Source organism: Nyctibius grandis, chromosome 9, assembly GCF_013368605.1.
Source record: "Nyctibius grandis isolate bNycGra1 chromosome 9, bNycGra1.pri, whole genome shotgun sequence".
Taxonomy (NCBI): Eukaryota; Metazoa; Chordata; class Aves; order Nyctibiiformes; family Nyctibiidae; genus Nyctibius; species Nyctibius grandis.
Genome location: NC_090666.1, coordinates 9,290,277 through 9,306,929, shown reverse-complemented (window position 1 = coordinate 9,306,929; position 16,653 = coordinate 9,290,277). Strand labels below are relative to the sequence as shown.

The 16,653-nt window shown below is 43.7% G+C and overlaps 1 protein-coding gene across 1 annotated transcript in view; it reads right to left on the bottom strand.

Moving 5' to 3' along the window:
- Positions 1-2,916: 2,916 nt before the first annotated feature.
- The window catches only part of KLF7 (KLF transcription factor 7), a 56,030-nt gene continuing 42,293 nt past the window's right edge, over positions 2,917-16,653 (bottom strand). The window contains exons 4-5 of the mRNA XM_068407957.1: positions 9,877-10,000; positions 2,917-2,976 (exon numbers count right to left, since the gene is read on the bottom strand). Of these exons, the coding sequence (XP_068264058.1) occupies positions 2,925-2,976; positions 9,877-10,000 (176 nt within the window). The 3' untranslated portion in view covers positions 2,917-2,924. The remainder of the gene's footprint in view (positions 2,977-9,876; positions 10,001-16,653) is intronic.

Sequence of the window (16,653 nt, the reverse complement as noted above, 5' to 3'; positions counted from 1 at the left end):
CTAGATGTCGGTCTGCCTCTAGAACAAAATAATCAGACATTTCAGGATGGTTTTTTCCATGGGGTTCTGCCATATTTAAATAAGATGTCAACAAGACCATAAATGACAACTGGAAGCAAATAAACAGTTTTGCATGATTTTTTCCATTTTAAATAGAGTCTGCTACTTAAACTGTCACTTAATAATTAAGGTTTGTAGACTACTGACAGCACGTCTAAAGGCAGGTGTGTTCAGAGGTCAAAGAAGGATACTTATGCAGGTTCATAGCCAATGAATATCATAGTGGTGGGTTTGAGAGCACACACTTTAGGACACTACAGTAATGAAATCCTAGGATTCTCTTATCCTTTTTTTAATCTAATGCACTGACTGGATGCTCTACAGTTTCACACAGCTGAGGTTTCAGTTCCCATTAGACATCTGGCAGGATGCTCTATATATTCCAACACAAATTGGATTATAGGGCCCTCAGTCCCAGTGGAACAGCTGGGTGGAATGGCCATAAAAAGTATGCAAATACAGAAGTAGAGAATACGAGATTGTCAGCAAGCAGTGCTCTGTAATTTTTAAATGTATACATATATATAAAAGCATATATATATACACATAAAGAGTATAGTTAGTTTTAAATCTTTGGAATAAACTCAGTTTTCACTCTCTCTCTCTCTTTCTGTCTTTTCTTTCTTTCACTCTCTCTTGCTCTCTCTCATGCTCTTATCATGAATGTTACATCATTGTCCCTAAAAGATGGTTAGATTTTAGTCCATATTTAATGCCATATGGGCCAGACATCGTATTTCCCCCCTGTCCCCAAAGAGTTCAGTTGACAGTCACAGTGTTTTGTGAAAACTGTGAGGAAAACCAGCATCTTTCGAGTAAATTCAATCTCTCACTGGAACCAAAGGTTGCAAAATGTTGAGAATTCAAGTGCCAAGGATCCCGGTGACAACTCTTAAACATCTATCAAGTTTCTTGTTTGTTCGTTTTTCCTCTAAGAGTACAGTTTTACCTCCCAAAACATAGATTAAGGGAAATATTTAACAGTCAATGAGTCAAAACAGTCAAAGAAGGGCAGTTGGCTAATACAGTATAAAAGAGCAGCAACCATTTGTGGACCACGTGCCATTTTGTTTCATTTCTAGACACATCTTGTAGGGATGGTCCCAGAATATACAAAATATACAACCTAATGACCACCTGCCTGCTTGCATAGGCCATTTTTATGGTCCTAAATGCAGTCTTTGGAGTCAGGGCCAGTGCCAAATAGTTTCAAATGCAAGTTATGGTAAGATAACATTTTTTTGTTTTTCTTTTGTAATGAAGACTTTAATCCACTTTGAGCCAACGAAATCAAATTATCAATAGGACTGATGCGTGAGCATGAGACCTCCACTTCTCCTTGATGGTTCACACAGCAGACCAAAATGGACCTCTAGGTTAGTAATACTTTAGACCAATGATTTGGAAAAGCCTCACTGCTGTACATAAAATCCAACCCTTCCTTCACCGTTCACACTGTTACATTTTTTCATATAGGAGTGGGCTACAGTATCAACTTGAAGAATGGAAAAGGAGGACTTCGATAATTTCTTTAAAAGGCTAATGCTGAGTGAAGCCATTGTACTTGGAAGAGGTTCTCAATTTCCCACTCAAGAGACTGGAGCAGGATTTTTGGCTTGGTTTTTTTTGTGTGTAAGATGCTCAACAAACATTAGCTTTAAATTAAAATGTCTGCAGGTGCTCTTTACACAAACAAAAGTCTGATGTTTTAAATTGGTTAATAGAAGAACAGCAAGAAAAAGCAACATAATTCATCACTAAGTCACTGTGGGTTGTGGCTAACATGCTCACATGATGTGGAAGGAATCCTGTAGTCATGCCTGTGTGGCCAGTCCCAGACCGATATCCAGGTGAAGACAAGGAGTTCTGAAGATCACTTGTTCGTGGAGAAAAGAGAAAAAATGTTTAAGCTTCCAAATAAGCTTTTAGAGTTTTTTGTTCAACAAATAAACAAGAAGTCCTAGCTATGGCAATAAGGTGAGGCCTACAGAGATATTAGGTGCTGTTTCGCAGGGGTTTATCCCTTGGCCACTTAGCCATCATGGCAGCAGCTTCCAGAGTCCCTAGTGCATATGTTGTGCAATAGCCAAAAAAAAAATTAAAATAAAAACAACCAACAAAAATACAGTCCTCCGTGAAGTCTACATAAACTCAGGCCAAAAAGAGGATATTTGTGTCACAAGTGTCACTCCACAGTCTACTGCCATTAAGGCCACTGGTATTGACTTAAAAGGATCTCAATAGCTCAGTTCTAGGAAGAAGAACCAAAACCAAGACAGGTCAAAGTGTCTGTGAGAGGTCTGACGCACTGAACATTAGGAATTCTCAGACAAAGAACAAATGAACCAAGAGGTTAATTTTGGCTACCAAACTGGGATTTGGTTTTCTAGGTCATTGTTTTCCCCCCATCTATTTAAAAAGAAAGTTAGTGCTACAAATATGCAACTTCAAGACGACATATTCTCCTACTGAGTTGCACTGAGAAGCAAGTTAAATAAGCCCCTCCTACGGCCGTCCACCTGCAGGGAAGCCTCCTCCATTTTCTTTGATTTCCATTGACAAAAACAGGAAACAAATCCAAGAGGAATGAAGTACTCTAAGCAATTGTTCCTTCTCATTGACTTCACCTCTAATACCATTTCCTTGCCTGCATCTTCTTCCATCCAGCTGGGGCAAGGCATACAGAACTGATGTACGTATTGAAGTATAATTGGGTGCATGACAGTGTGAGCGTGTGGTCTCTGTACAGAGGATTACACGTGATCAAGTTCTCTTCTCCTGCAAGGCAGCACGTTGTAACTTGAGTTCCACTTTCATCTCACAACACTTAGCTCAAATGATATCCATGCCAAGCTGACTGATATTTAGATGTGTCTCTTCATGTGGAGGGCGAGGTGATCAGACCTGGAAAAACACCTGCAAAATAAAGCAAGTGGGAAATGAAATAAATACAGGATTTGGGAAAACAGGGTTCCTGCTCCTTCCTCCTTATGTACAGGAGGAAATATAAATACAAGTTTAGAGACATTCCTTAGGTTATCCATGGATCGCCACCAAACGCTGTGTGATTGACCTTTGTGACCACAAATGGCCAACTCTCCTGGCTCTTTGGCACCTAACTAGACTACTCTTCTCCTTTCTCTTTTCCTCTCCCTCCCTCTTCTTTCACTGAGTCAAACATCACAGAAGAGTGCTCATCTATACACCTGTAGTATAAAATCAACTATTTCGTGTAAGTGTGTGTGTGCGTGCATACAAAAAAAATTAAATAAAACAAGTCAGTTTTGCTCAAGTACTCAGCAACACCAGTTTAAAAAACCACCAGCTTTCTGAAGTGCCCAGTGCCTGCAACAAGCACTGAAGTACGATGCCAGTTTTGAAAGCTGAATTCGCATTTCTAACTCCAAATTGGAAGGAAAGCTGGTTCAGAGTTTGGAGGCTGACAATCCATCAGGCTACATATCTCCCCCTTTCTCTCTGCTGGGAATCTAGGTGGCAATATGTGGAATGTTGATGAATGCTATCTCCCTGAAGGACATTGACAGAAGATAAGGTATTATGCCTATTTTGCAAGAGTGAAAATTGAGAGACAGAGAAGGCAAGGAAATTGTAAATCACACAAGAAATGTGGTAAAACCAGAAAAAAAATGCCAGGACTACACCTTTCAGCTTCTGTTCTTTATCCACAAAGCCATTTTTCTCCGTCTCATAAGAAAATGTAATGTTTTGACCATCGTAACATGTAGATGGGTGTTGATGAGATGGACTTAGAGCGGCGACCCTAGAGAACTAGTTGAGTTTTAGGGCTGGTCTAAACATGCAGTTAATTGAGAATAAGGTAGGGCATGAATTTGAAATGAAGCATCTATTCTTGATTAACTCCCTCTCTAAAGGCTTATGACCGCCTTCTTCTGAAATGACTTAATCCACTTGGGAAGTGGGTTAAGATACTCAGAATAAAACACATTACTCCAAAAGAAGATCAACCCCACAATGAGTTAATCAGGAATTACTGTTCTAGAATAGCTGCCTTGTAGCAGACATGCTGCAGGGCACTCATAGCAGCAGGAACAGTAGCCCAAATTCAGGCACTTCACATGACCAAGAAGATATTGTCAGAGTGACCAGGGGAATAAGTTCTCAGGAGGACAAGTGCTTTTCTTCCCTGTCATTCAATATATACCCCATTTTATCAAGACTGACAATAAGCAAGAATATTTTTTCAACTTCATACCCATTAGAAATGGGATTGAAAGCACTGACCCATTTCACACCCACCATGACAGTGTCATTAAAGATATGTATGGCATCAGAGAGCAAACCGCAGGACACGCGGGCAGTGGTTCTGGCTGCCTACCCCAAAGCCCTAAAATGGAGCCTGACTCTCAGAGCGGCAGGACTCGGACACTCTCAGGAATTAAACTGCTGCTAGATACTTCAAGTTGAGCACTAAAAAACGGGAGGTTTCCAAGTTCCCTTCAAATCTTGGCTTGCCTTCTTTCCACCCTAAGCCACAAGACACTGGCTTATTTATTTTTACTAATAGCAAAAAACATCTACTATAAATATCACACAAAACCCTACATATCTGTGGCTTTTGAGTAAACTCTTTTTGTAGGCTCCGAGGGCATCGTGAAAAGCTACTTCCAGAACTGACTTGCCTGGAATGTCTTTTCACTGCCCCACAGATTTAGAGTACAGAAAAGCCACCAATACTGGTCTAAAGAACATCCAAATGGCTTATTGTGAGAATCTGGATAGCTCATACAAGGGCAATGAATGTACTTCCAAAAAAGCAGTAGCTGAATATTTTGTATTTTTTAGAAAGAAGATGGTAAAAGAATGAATTGAACTACTCAGTGAAAAAAAGCCAAAACCCAAAGATTAAAAAACCCCCACTCAATCTAAAGGCAAACACCCAGAGGATAAACACCTTAAAGCAGAGAAAGGCTGAGAAAGAGAAGAGGTATAAAAATGAAGACATTTTAAATAGGGGATCTTTTCTGTCCTGCTGGCAGTATTCCCCTGCACGGACAATTTATCTGCATCTATACACAGAGATGAGTGATCAAGAGGTGCATTTTCAAGACAAAGAAACCTCATAAGGAGGCAACTTTCACAAGAAAAGCTAGATACTCATCCGTGGATGAGCACAGCTCTGCTCAAGTCAGCTGTTCTCTACTGATTTGTCGCAGCTTACAAGGGGGTTAATACCTTCAGAGTGGCAAAAATTAAAAAGAAAGACTTCAAAATAGGATGGAGGCTGCATTCCTCCTAGCTCCTACATGAAGCACAGTGAGACAGACACGAATCTGACAATGGACACTCGGCTTTCAACACAGCAGGCTCAGCACAGCTAGAATTTTCTGTCCTTAGACTGCCAAAATACACCCTTGGACCAACATCTCTCTCGTCAGTCTAAACTGAGAAAGCAGCATGCTCTGGCTACAAGGGCTGCCAAAACAAAACAACAGCTTGAGTGGCTGCCAAAAAGACATGCACCAGCTGGCACTTCAGTCTAGGACTAGTCATAAGACCACCACCCAAGCACGGCTTTTCCTCTCTGATTGTCTGTATTATAGATGCAACCCAGGAAGCAGTATGCTGAGTCACAGCACAGCAAGATCTGTTAAAAATCCAATAGATTCGATAGACAGTTTCAGATCAGTAACCACAGTATTAGCTATTAGCATCTAGTGTATTTTTCAGTCCTAAAATATTTTTATAGCTAATAAAAAGGCATCGTATTAGCTAGTTTATAGCTAATAAAATCGTACAATACTAATTCTTCACATTCTCCTGCTGACTAATTTGGTTAGTTCTATCTCTTGGTAAGGCTGGTGGATGCGGACATTTATTTTCAACAGTAAAACAGTCCCTACAAAATTTTGCAGCTAAATCACACTGTCAAAAAAAAGCTATTGATCAGTGGACACATTTTTTTTTTCCTTCTGGGACTAGAGGCAGAAGTGGAAGAGGCTCCACAGGATAAGCTGTCAAGGGAAACTCCTTTCTTCACAACTTAAGAAACAGCAGCTTGCTGGTCTCTAGTCCTGCCCATGAGACAAGACCTTGCTCCACACCTCTGGTTCTACACCTCTTCCAGTACCAGACCAGCTCTGCACATTGTATGTGGGCCCATCACAATCTTCCCCATCATACCTCCCCCAGTCCAGCTCTTCCTAGAAAGGACAGTTTATGCTAGAATAAGATACCCTAATTCTGAAAGTCATACAGTGATGCGTGATACATAAATTCCCTGCTCCCAAACACGATTCCTTCCTTTCTCTTTTTGCTCTATCTCCTTAACAACACAGTACTGCTCGGCACTGAAGCCTCTGCAGGAGGAAGAGAGAAGGTAACTATGATGAGAATATATTGCTCACCCATCTTTCTTACCAGCTGTCGATTCTCCACTGTGAGATGTGTTCATTCCAGCTAAGTGCGCTCTTAGCTTGTCAAAAAGGAAACCGCATGCGCGTGCGCACACACAGACACACAGAGGAATATATACCCCAACAGCCACCACCCTGTCCTCCTCTTCCCCTTGGAGTGCTGAGGGCTTGCACTGTGTGAGGAACATAACCCTAGCCTATGTTTCTGAAGAGCAAAATTCCTGGGGAATGCTAATAACCAGCATATCCCTGGTGTCTGGAAGGCACTAGGGACTTGTACACTGCTTTCCACACCACTTTAGCTGATTCTCCTTTCTCCCCTGCTGCCACCAAACCACACACCATTTGCAGTACATATGGTGCTACTCAAACCAGTGGTAGTTTGCCAGCTATAACTAACAATGTGATCTATGGGCTGCATGGTGTTGGGATAGGGCTGGGACAGCAGAAGAGAATCACGTCTTCTTATGTCTTTTGTTTTAAAATTGACCTGTACATAGAGGACATTAATACCCCTTTGATGTCGCCTAGAAGGTCAGAGACACAAATGCATCTGAAAACAGCCTGGGAAGGGAACTGCAGCCAGATTGTGTGCACAACATTCCCCTTCTTTGCTATATGAATCACCACTTTCATGCTCTGATTGCCAAGGTATGGCCTTCACCTCTGAACAAGAACAGGCATATGTTTTGTGCTATGCCAGTGTTGTTAAAAGAGCTCCAAAATGCTCCTTAAAGTTTAGCAAGCCAGGATGTCTGAGGGAGTGACCACAACTCCTGTCAATAATGGTGGATGCAATAAAGGGTAGCAGTTCAAATACTGAGAAACTGTTCTCCAGCTGGGAACCCTGGCTCAGGAAGGAGCATCTTTAACATTAAAAGTCTGCCTAAATAGCTAAGGACAGATTTAGGCACATGTTCCAGTGCTTGCTTGAGGTGACATCTGCAATAGGTGGTAATAGAGAGATCTGTGAATGAGAAAAGAAGGAAAAATAGTGGTATGGCAGAGTGGACCAAACGAAGAACAGGCACTGTCACTCTACAAGCTTGCAACAACTGACTGGGAGAGCAAAGACAAATCTGTCTCCTACCACTACACACAGATGGTATGTGCATGAAGTTTTAACAGTGAGCAATGTCCAGTGCTCTTAACTTATTAATAAATATGTTTCCTCCATCTACAGATTCAGCTGAAGAGCAGAAAATGTATTAGATGATTGCAGGAATATATCTCTTGACTGCAGTGACTGAGTTGGCTGCCAAAGAAAAAACCTAGGTAGGAAGAGATAATATGTAGAGGGAGAAGAATGAATACTTAACAAAGGGCTGAAAGAAACTGAGGAGTTGACAACACTGACTATATTTCTTTAGACCTCTGCTAAAAATATTGTCTGTCCTGACACAGAAACCCTGGGGCTTTGTGTGCATGTGTGTGTTCGTGTGTTTGTGGGGCCAGGATGGTCAGTTTGTTCTTCAGAGGAAAGAAAAAGGTGATGCCTTATATTTAAAACAGAGAATACAACTGTTCTCCTTCACAGAGGTGCTTATACAAAAGCAGAACTCCAGAGGTCCCTACTTGGCTTATCCTGTCCCTCATTCTGAGCAAACAAAAGATAATCCAGGGATAAAACAAAAGATAATCCAAGAGGAAGCCCTCCGTGGAGGAAGGGGGACAGGAAGAGGGGAGAAGAGCACTTAAGGAGATGAAGGTCTTGGAAAGGCAGGATGTGAAAATGATCGAATTTCCTTCCCATAAAAGGATGGGGTCCCTTGTTTATGTCCCACACATCCTCTCTCCACACATCTTCTCTGCTAGTCTGGTGTACCCAGAGGCTTCCTACAGCCTTTATCGTATTACAAAACATTTCCTTATCAGAGCAGAGAACCTTAGTGCTGCATTAAAAAGATGGGTAATTTTCTTAAGCCTCTTTTAAAAATATATATAAACAGGATTAGCTGGATAACATGTTCAGATGCAAGCACATTATTTGATTACTCAGTAGTGGATCCAGGTTTCACCCAGGGCACTGCCAATCTCCAGCTGCGGGGGTTCGAGCGGGAGAAGTGCTCTTTGTTCGATCCTGTCAGTGCTGTCAAGAGTCATTACAGGGGTAATTGCTTTTGCTCCACCCTAATTTCTTATCAATTGGGACTGGGGATGGGGAGGAGGGTTTTCTTTTAGTTTTTTTTTCTAAATTCAAAGAACTCAGCTTTCAAAAAGGCTCAGCACCAAGCAAGGATGACCAGATTTTTCAGACAAGCTCATCATTCATCCAAGCAGCTAAAGCGGTGAGGACTGCAAAAAGGAGCCAGCAGTGAGCAGCAACAACCATGGCTCTCACTGGGAGCTGCTGGATGCTCAGCTCACCAGGCAAAACTGGCCCCTCATTTCTGAGTGCCCAGAGGAGCACTGTTGCATGACAGGCTCTTCAGGAACCCTGGCTCTGGGCACCTGTCCGGTTTTTAAATCTGAGCCCACACAGAATGAAGGTGCAGAGTAATTCCCACATCAAATAGACGTCAAGGTTGAGATCTAAAACTGTATGAAAAGATTCACTCATTAGCAGAAATGTGCAGAGATCACTGACCCTACACAGAACAACCCCATGAACTTGAATTGTAAGATGTGCCTAAATGACTCTTGTGCTTTTGAAAATGATGCCCTTTGCTGTCTTTTATTGACTCTCCTGTTACATCTGGGGAAGTATGGAGCCCTGGGCTCAGCGGTAAGAGCAGACAACGATCATACAGAAATTAAATGCTTTTTTCCTAGAGGTTTCCTATAGATTTGGGGTACTTGTGGCACAACAGCCACACACACTCCCCATCGCCCCTGTTGTACACCCAAGTATTTGTGAGGCCCATGGGTTTTGTGAGGCCCATCCTGCAAAAATGCGGGCAGCCAGCAGTGGTGCTTGGGGTAGTCTTTGAAGCAGAGCAAATAGAGGGAGCTCTGCCTTTGTGAGGGCACGAGGCTCATAGGACCAGTAGACAAAGCTGTGGAGATGCTTTGTCAAGAGGTCCATCAATGAATTGGGCTAGGGCCCTCTGGATGTCTTCTCTGCTTTAAGAGTATTAACAAGAGCTGCCCTATGGACTGAATCCTGTGCCCACAACAGACACAGGCAGGTTTCAGTCAGACCCACACCTGGTCCCGCATCTTTCTCTGTGCTGTGGGATGGAAACAGCTTAGGCTGCTTAGGAAGTATTCCCCCTCCGCCAGCCCGCCTGGCCACTGAGGCAGAGAGGACAGGGGCAGAGTGGAGGGTCCCTCCTTGGCTCTGGGATCAAGGCAGTGGGACAGGAGGCCAGAAGGGGCCCTTCTGCTAGAAGCCAGGTCTCTTGTCTCAGGAAGCTGAGGGCTCCATGCCACTCACGAAGTCCACATGTTGCTTGAACACGGTGTTAGGAGGCTGCATTACCTGTCACAATGGTTGCATTTAAAGGGCTTTGCACCCGTGTGCTTTCTGTAATGCCTCGTGAGCTCGTCGCTCCGTGCAAAACGCCACTCGCACCCTTCCCACGAGCACTTGTAAGGCTTCTCACCTGCAGAGGGGAGGAGAGAACAGTCAGCGTGGCAGCAGGATTACTGAGCACTCAACTTGCAAGCCCTGCGTCCTCCCACTTAACCTCTGTCCCACTTGGGCAGGTTAGCCCATCACACAATTCATGGCCAGTGTGGGATGGAAACAACTTAGGGCTTATGATGCACTGTACTCAGGATGGATCCAGCCCAAATGTTACCAATGCTAAAATTCTTGCACAACCTTATTTCCCATCTATAGCAAAACCAGTCAATTACTCTTCAAAGGAGCCCTCAGAATGTCCCCAGATGCCTGTCCTGCTGTGTGGCTGAAGCCTGATTTTCAGTCAGCTTTTCAGCTCACTCTACCCTTGCCAGATGAATTACTGTGGTGCCTGCGAGTGGCTGTACTAACACCTGAACACACTGCAGGTGTGCACCACTGCACAGTAACCACCACCACTGCATTGCATGCTTCCCCCCAGCTGCCATTTACCCCTTGTGTGGCCACACTCACATCTGTTCCCCTCAAGCTTTCATGCCCGGTGCCCCTTAGGACTGCATCCTCTCTAGTTGTTTCTGACAACAAAAACTGTTCCTTAGTTCAATAAATTATGCATCAGGACAATGAGTGTGAGAGGACAGACGTCATCTTCTTTAAATCAGCTGGTCCTTCTGGCTTTTTGCGCTACACCTGTATCAGCTGTTATTCTGCCCCAAAATATGAAGGCAGTGAAATGGTGCAGTGATAAGACAGGAGAGCTTCTGGTCTGCTGTGTTCATGTCTACCTATCTTCTAATGCAAACCAGTCTCTGTGGATCAAAGTCTGCCATGGTGTAACATCTGTAGAGTCATTAACACCTTCTCATGAAGAATTCCAAGGTCTCATGCCTCCCCTTTTCTTATTCAGTGCACATGTATTCGTGTGCATGCAAATTTATCATCTCCCCCAGAACAAATGCTCCAGTGCATCTCCTCCTGTACAAGCTCCATGTCACTATTCCCCACGCAGTCAGCACTGTACGGATGCATTAGAAGAGGAGGGAGTTGGGATAAAATGCAGACAAGAAATCACTTTCACTACCAAGCTTCTAAGCCAGGAATTATAAACAGAGAAGGGATTATTACTTATTTATTTGTTCTTAAAATTGCTAAGAAGGTGATCTTAAAAAATCCACCACCAACCAAAGTGAAGTTGCAGTCTGTATGACCTCTCTATGCCAGTCACGTGAAACAATCACTTGGCCACAGCAGACAAATTTCTCAGTGCAGAGACGCAGATTTCTATATTTAGCATGTCTACTCAGCAAGTAAGGGAGTGAGATCTGGTCATGGGAGACCTATGTATTTCAAGGTGACAAATTGTAGAGGCCAAAAGAGCAAGAAAAGTGAAAAGGGCAAGAGAACTGCATCAAAATACATGGGAAAAAAGCTGCTGTCTGGTGAGTGAGTTTCTGCAGACTTCTTATTGCACAGGCAGCTCTGCTGCACAGTGGTCATCCTCCCCAGAGAGAACAGCAGAGTGGGCTGAGACATTAACTGGAGTTGAGCCATTTTACTGGCCTCTGAGAAGTTTCTTTTGGCTCAGTAGATCAATTAAAGGATTCATTGGGGTGAAGCAATGAAGAGGGGGCAGCAGCCGGCAAGACTTCACAAAAATATCCATTTGTCCCTCGGTCCCTGAACACAAAAAGGCCAGCCTAGAGTCTCTGTTGTGTGCCACAGTCCACCACGGGAAAAAGCCCAACAGGACAATGGACTGAGCCCACAGTAACACCACCCCACTTAGATGGTGCCTGCCTGGTCATCTCTGCGGACTTGCCTTTTGTTCTTTTTTTAACAGGATTTCTTCAGGGAAAAAAAAAGTAAGAAACTTCTTGTTAGTGAGCCAAGTGCTGGTGTCTTGTTTCTGGGCTGGTTACTCAACTGTAATTCAAACACTGTCACCAGTGCTGGCTCCAGACAGTAGAGCCGCAGTTGCAGTGCTCTCGCCCCTGACCCTTGACATCCTACCTGGCATACTGCATCTGCTCTCGCCTTCTCAGAGAAAAGGGATTTCCCCAGCCCTGGTCATGTCTATGATGGCGCACTGGTTTTGTCTGAATAGTTCATGCATTATTTCTAAAAGCTGTCAGTAAACAAGCCTTGATGATAATTTAGCTTCCTCGGTTCTCTGACGCTCTCTAGTGCCTACCTTAGAGTGGAGGCAGCAAGGCAGACAAACTGCCTTGCAGCGTATGTTTGCTACACACTCTGCAAAGCAAACGCAGAAGATGACTGCTCAGCCCATTCTAGCAGGTACAGCCAGTCTGAAGGATACAGTTGCCTACAGAGCAGAAAGGTGAAGGAAAAACATCTTGGGCTTTCTGTGAAACAAGGGCTATTAGGACTGAAGCTGAGTTTGGTTTGTTAACATTTGTCAAGAGGTTTGAAAATGCACAGTGCTATATATAGGTTACAAGAGACAGAAATGCCAAGCACGATTACTGGTAAACCCACGGGATGCCACATATCTCTGTTACTTGCTGCAGGCGCTTCTCTCTCAAGTGTTCCTGGTCTGGCCTTGCACAGCCCTGAGCTGGGTTTTGTTTTCAGATGCTTTTCCTCTGTAACCCAAGCCCTGTTCCACAAAATGTCAGACAGTACCTCTTTGTGCTCCAGACAGCATGCTGGCATACAGTGCTCCACATAGCACAAGTCAAATGCAAAGGAGCATGGTGACCTTTAAAGCCATGTCAGACAGCTCCTTGACCCAGAGACCTCAAAGAGGTTTGATTTCCTGCAGCTACTCAAAAACATGAGAGAGCAGGAGGAGAAAGACCTCCGTATCTCTGCACATGAAGACTAAGAACAAACTGCTCCTTTAATGGCTGCTTTCACCTTACCCGAAGAAGAAATGAAAGCGTGTCTTGCCAAGGTGCACATATGTAGGAAGCACGGGAATGGAGAAGGGGGGAAGCGTCCTCCTACCTCACTACTGGCAATGGCAGGGAGAAGAAATGGGAAGGATCCTTTCCATGTGCCAGGCTGTTCTCCTGTGGTTGCAGAGGATTAGCAAGAATAAAAGGATAGATGGTGAAATCCTCCTCTGCTGAAGGCAATGTCAAAACTCACTACTACAGGGTGAGGATCTCCCCCTTTTTAACAAATTAATTATTAGCTTCAAAATCCAATTAAAAATAGGAACATCATGGAGCTATGCCACACCGACTTTTTTCAGGCTCTAATTCCTCAAAATTAATAACCACACTTAAAACTTGTGCCTGCGAGCCACTCCCAGGAAGGAGGCTCTACTCCTTGTCACCTTTATTCAACATAAGGATCTGTGCAGTACTTAAACAAATCCATAAATTCACATTTATACAAATGCACTCAACAGAGGAGCCAACGCACATCTGAAAAGAAGCCGATACCCAGCTATACAGCTGCTAAATACTCAGCTGTTTCAGTTCAGAACGTGCTCCACACCGTGGGGCCGGTTCAGCTTTCACACATCCACAAACGCACCTGGGAAGGGCAGGCAGCCAGCAAGGCAGACATACGTTCAAGCAGTGAATTATGCAATTTTCTGAAATGAGCACTAGTGTTAAAACAATGCACCATTTGCTCCTGGAAAATCTAGAACTGACCCAGAATAGTGGCTTTCAGCTTTTTCTGGTTTTTTCCCTGGGAGGTAGAGGCCACTACCTAGTGATCAGGGGGTTGGACTCGATGATCTCCAGAGGTCCCTTCCAACCCCTAACGTTCTATGATTTCAAGCTTACTGACCACGTTCCAGTTTCCTGGGGCTGCATGTGCAACAGAGAGCAGTGCAACACAGCAAAGGCGAGCTGTAGAGTGAAACAGTGGGTACGCAGGACCCAACATCCACACCGCGAGCATTTGAAGGGTGTTATTTCTGGCTAGCCACAGCCTGGTCCTGTGGCCTGAACCCGTCCGTAGGTGAAGCGTGCCAGCTGTGCACTTGTAGAGCACCTCCTGGGACAGGCCATCCAAAACCAAGTCTGTGCTCTGGCCAGGCTGAACCAAAGCACAGGGAACAGGGGCAACCAGAAGACTCACCTCAAACGGCGACACTTGATCACCAGAAAACACTCACAGAGACACATCCTTATTTGCCTGCTGAGGATCCCCAAGAAATAGCCTGCACATGCCTGCGGGCGCACAGAGCACTGTGCTGAAACCTACTGATCTAGAAATACCTTATAATCAGAAGAGTTAGTGGTACAGAAACACTATTAGCCCTTCAGATATACTGTAGGGTTTCAGTCCATTACGACTACACTGTGAAGCAGCCTCTCTTCATTGTGGCTCTGCCCTGCAGTCCATAGCCCATTGTAATCTTGTCATCTTCCTGGAGCATATTTTCATACCCTGAGACTGGGATGCTTGGGGAATAGACTCTCCATTCCCCTTCTGTTTATGGCACCTCACACAACCTAGCTCTTCTTCTAAAAGTACCTCCCAATGCACACTTCAGTACAGTCTGGCCCTCCATCCTCTTTATTTCATCCAGCCTGGTCCAATCTGGTAACTGGAAGACAAAGACCTTTGCAAATTTATGGGAAACATGCAATAGTGCAGCTAGAATTTATGAGTCATAACAAAAAGCCATCAGACTTTGGCAGCCCTGAAATCAGGTGACTATTCCTTTGGTGACAAAGGCAAGACTCTAAATATTAGGCATCTAGTTACAAAAATAAACAAATGATTGGTATAGCTTTCTCTTGAAAGCCAAAAATTTCTCATTTGAAAAGATGAAAGAGCCAAGCACACAATCCCAGCAACACTACCGTGGTAAATACACACCAGGTTCCCAGCAAAACAGGATTGATAGAGCTGGGCTGGTTCTATGACGGAGATACCACAAAAGTCCCTGGGACTTTTCCCTCCATTTTCCAGCCTCGGGCAGTCTTGGTGAGTTTCATCTCATGCAACTTTAGATATCAAAAGCCATCATCTGAAATAGCCACCTATGGCTCTTTTTCAAGTTAATGGAGAGGCAAAGCCATGTGCAGAGCGTGACACACCAGGCCCCAGTCAGACTGGAATCAGAGGTGAATTTCTCTCCTTTGATGGTACAGGGGGCTAGGCAAGCAGCTCAGCTGCAGGCAGATGTATCTTTGCTCTCCAGGCACAAGACAGAGAACATGAGGTTTTCTCTCCAACACATACTTAGATTGTAAACCCTATACGAGCCTTCGCAATAAATACTCCCTCACAAAATACATCAGTGGGGATGTTGTTTCTTCTCAAAATCCAGAGACCCCCTGTCCTTGACACCTACATCCCACAGGCACTCTCTAGGTCCCTGGGATATTTCTTTTGTACAAGGAGCAAGGCAGTGTTTGCTACAGACATCTCACAGCGGCTGTTTCAGCAGAGAGTGATTAGTAGAAACATTAGGTTACAGGATGCAGAGGTACATAACCGAGATCAGCTGAGGAGACTGTCATGATCACAAAGCTACAGCACGCAATGGATGCTGGGCATATTACACATCTTATATCTGCATTATTTATTGCCAACCCCAAGGGTTAAAAACTCACGAGTCCAGTCTCCCATAGAAATAATGAGATTTTAAAGAAGAAAACAATAATATTTAGAGATCATTTGCCTTCTGCTTTTTAGATAACCTAGGGCCATGATTTTAAACTTCTCTTTGCAGCCTTGCAGGCTAGAAACATTTATTATGAAATCCAGAGAAGGGAGTTTGCTCTCTATTCCCTGGCTTTCAAGAGCAGGGACTTTGGGAAGAAAACCCTCCAGATTTTGGGATGTGCACAATAAGATCACAGAGTAGGCAATGCTGTGGGGTGAAATCCTGGTTCCATCAAAGTAATTGGAAAAATGCCCATTAAGGCTTGAGTTTCACCCTGTAACTTTACAGAATTAAAAGTAAACAAAGATACCATGATTATCCATCCGCATCTATTCCGTTATCCCTCCCCTGCACCCCACCTTAAATACCACAACACAAACATATGTTGATTACACTGCACTTAGTAAAACAATCAAGTAGTTTAAGCCTCCAGTCCTGCAATGAACTTCAGAGGAGAATCACAGTCAAAATCCTTGCTGGTATCTGTCCGTGCTAAAACACGGTACAGTCACAGGACTCCCCTTGTCAGTATGACCAATTTAGCCAAAAATGCTTACAGAAACTGAGGGAAAACCCCCAAATCCTGTCTGTATGCACATTTTGAAGGCCATTCAAATAAAACATTTGTTGTACTATGTTTTAAGAGCTCCTTAGTATCATGTTACGTAACTACGCAAAACTAGCATGCAAAAGTGTCTTTGAGAAAACAACAGAAACACCCTATTAAAAATCACCACGTGTTCTAATCCACCATGAATTATTTACATATAGTTTCAGAATCCAAAAAAAAAGTTTTATGAAAGAAACACAAAACATTTCCTTCCTTTTTAAAATCCGTGATTTAAAAACTATTCAAAATGAAACTAGTTCTAAAAGCCCCAATGTCTAAAAATATGTATTGAAAGACAGCTTTAGCTACGCTAGCTCGAAGACTGGTGTTCCTGGAGAACCAGAGAAACTGCAAATTACAGCTGAAAGAGGAATTAAATGCAAGATTTCTCGCCTGGATTTCTCCTATAAGGAAGCTCTGGGGGCCTGAGCCACGCAAAGAAATGTGTGAAGAATCAAGTAGT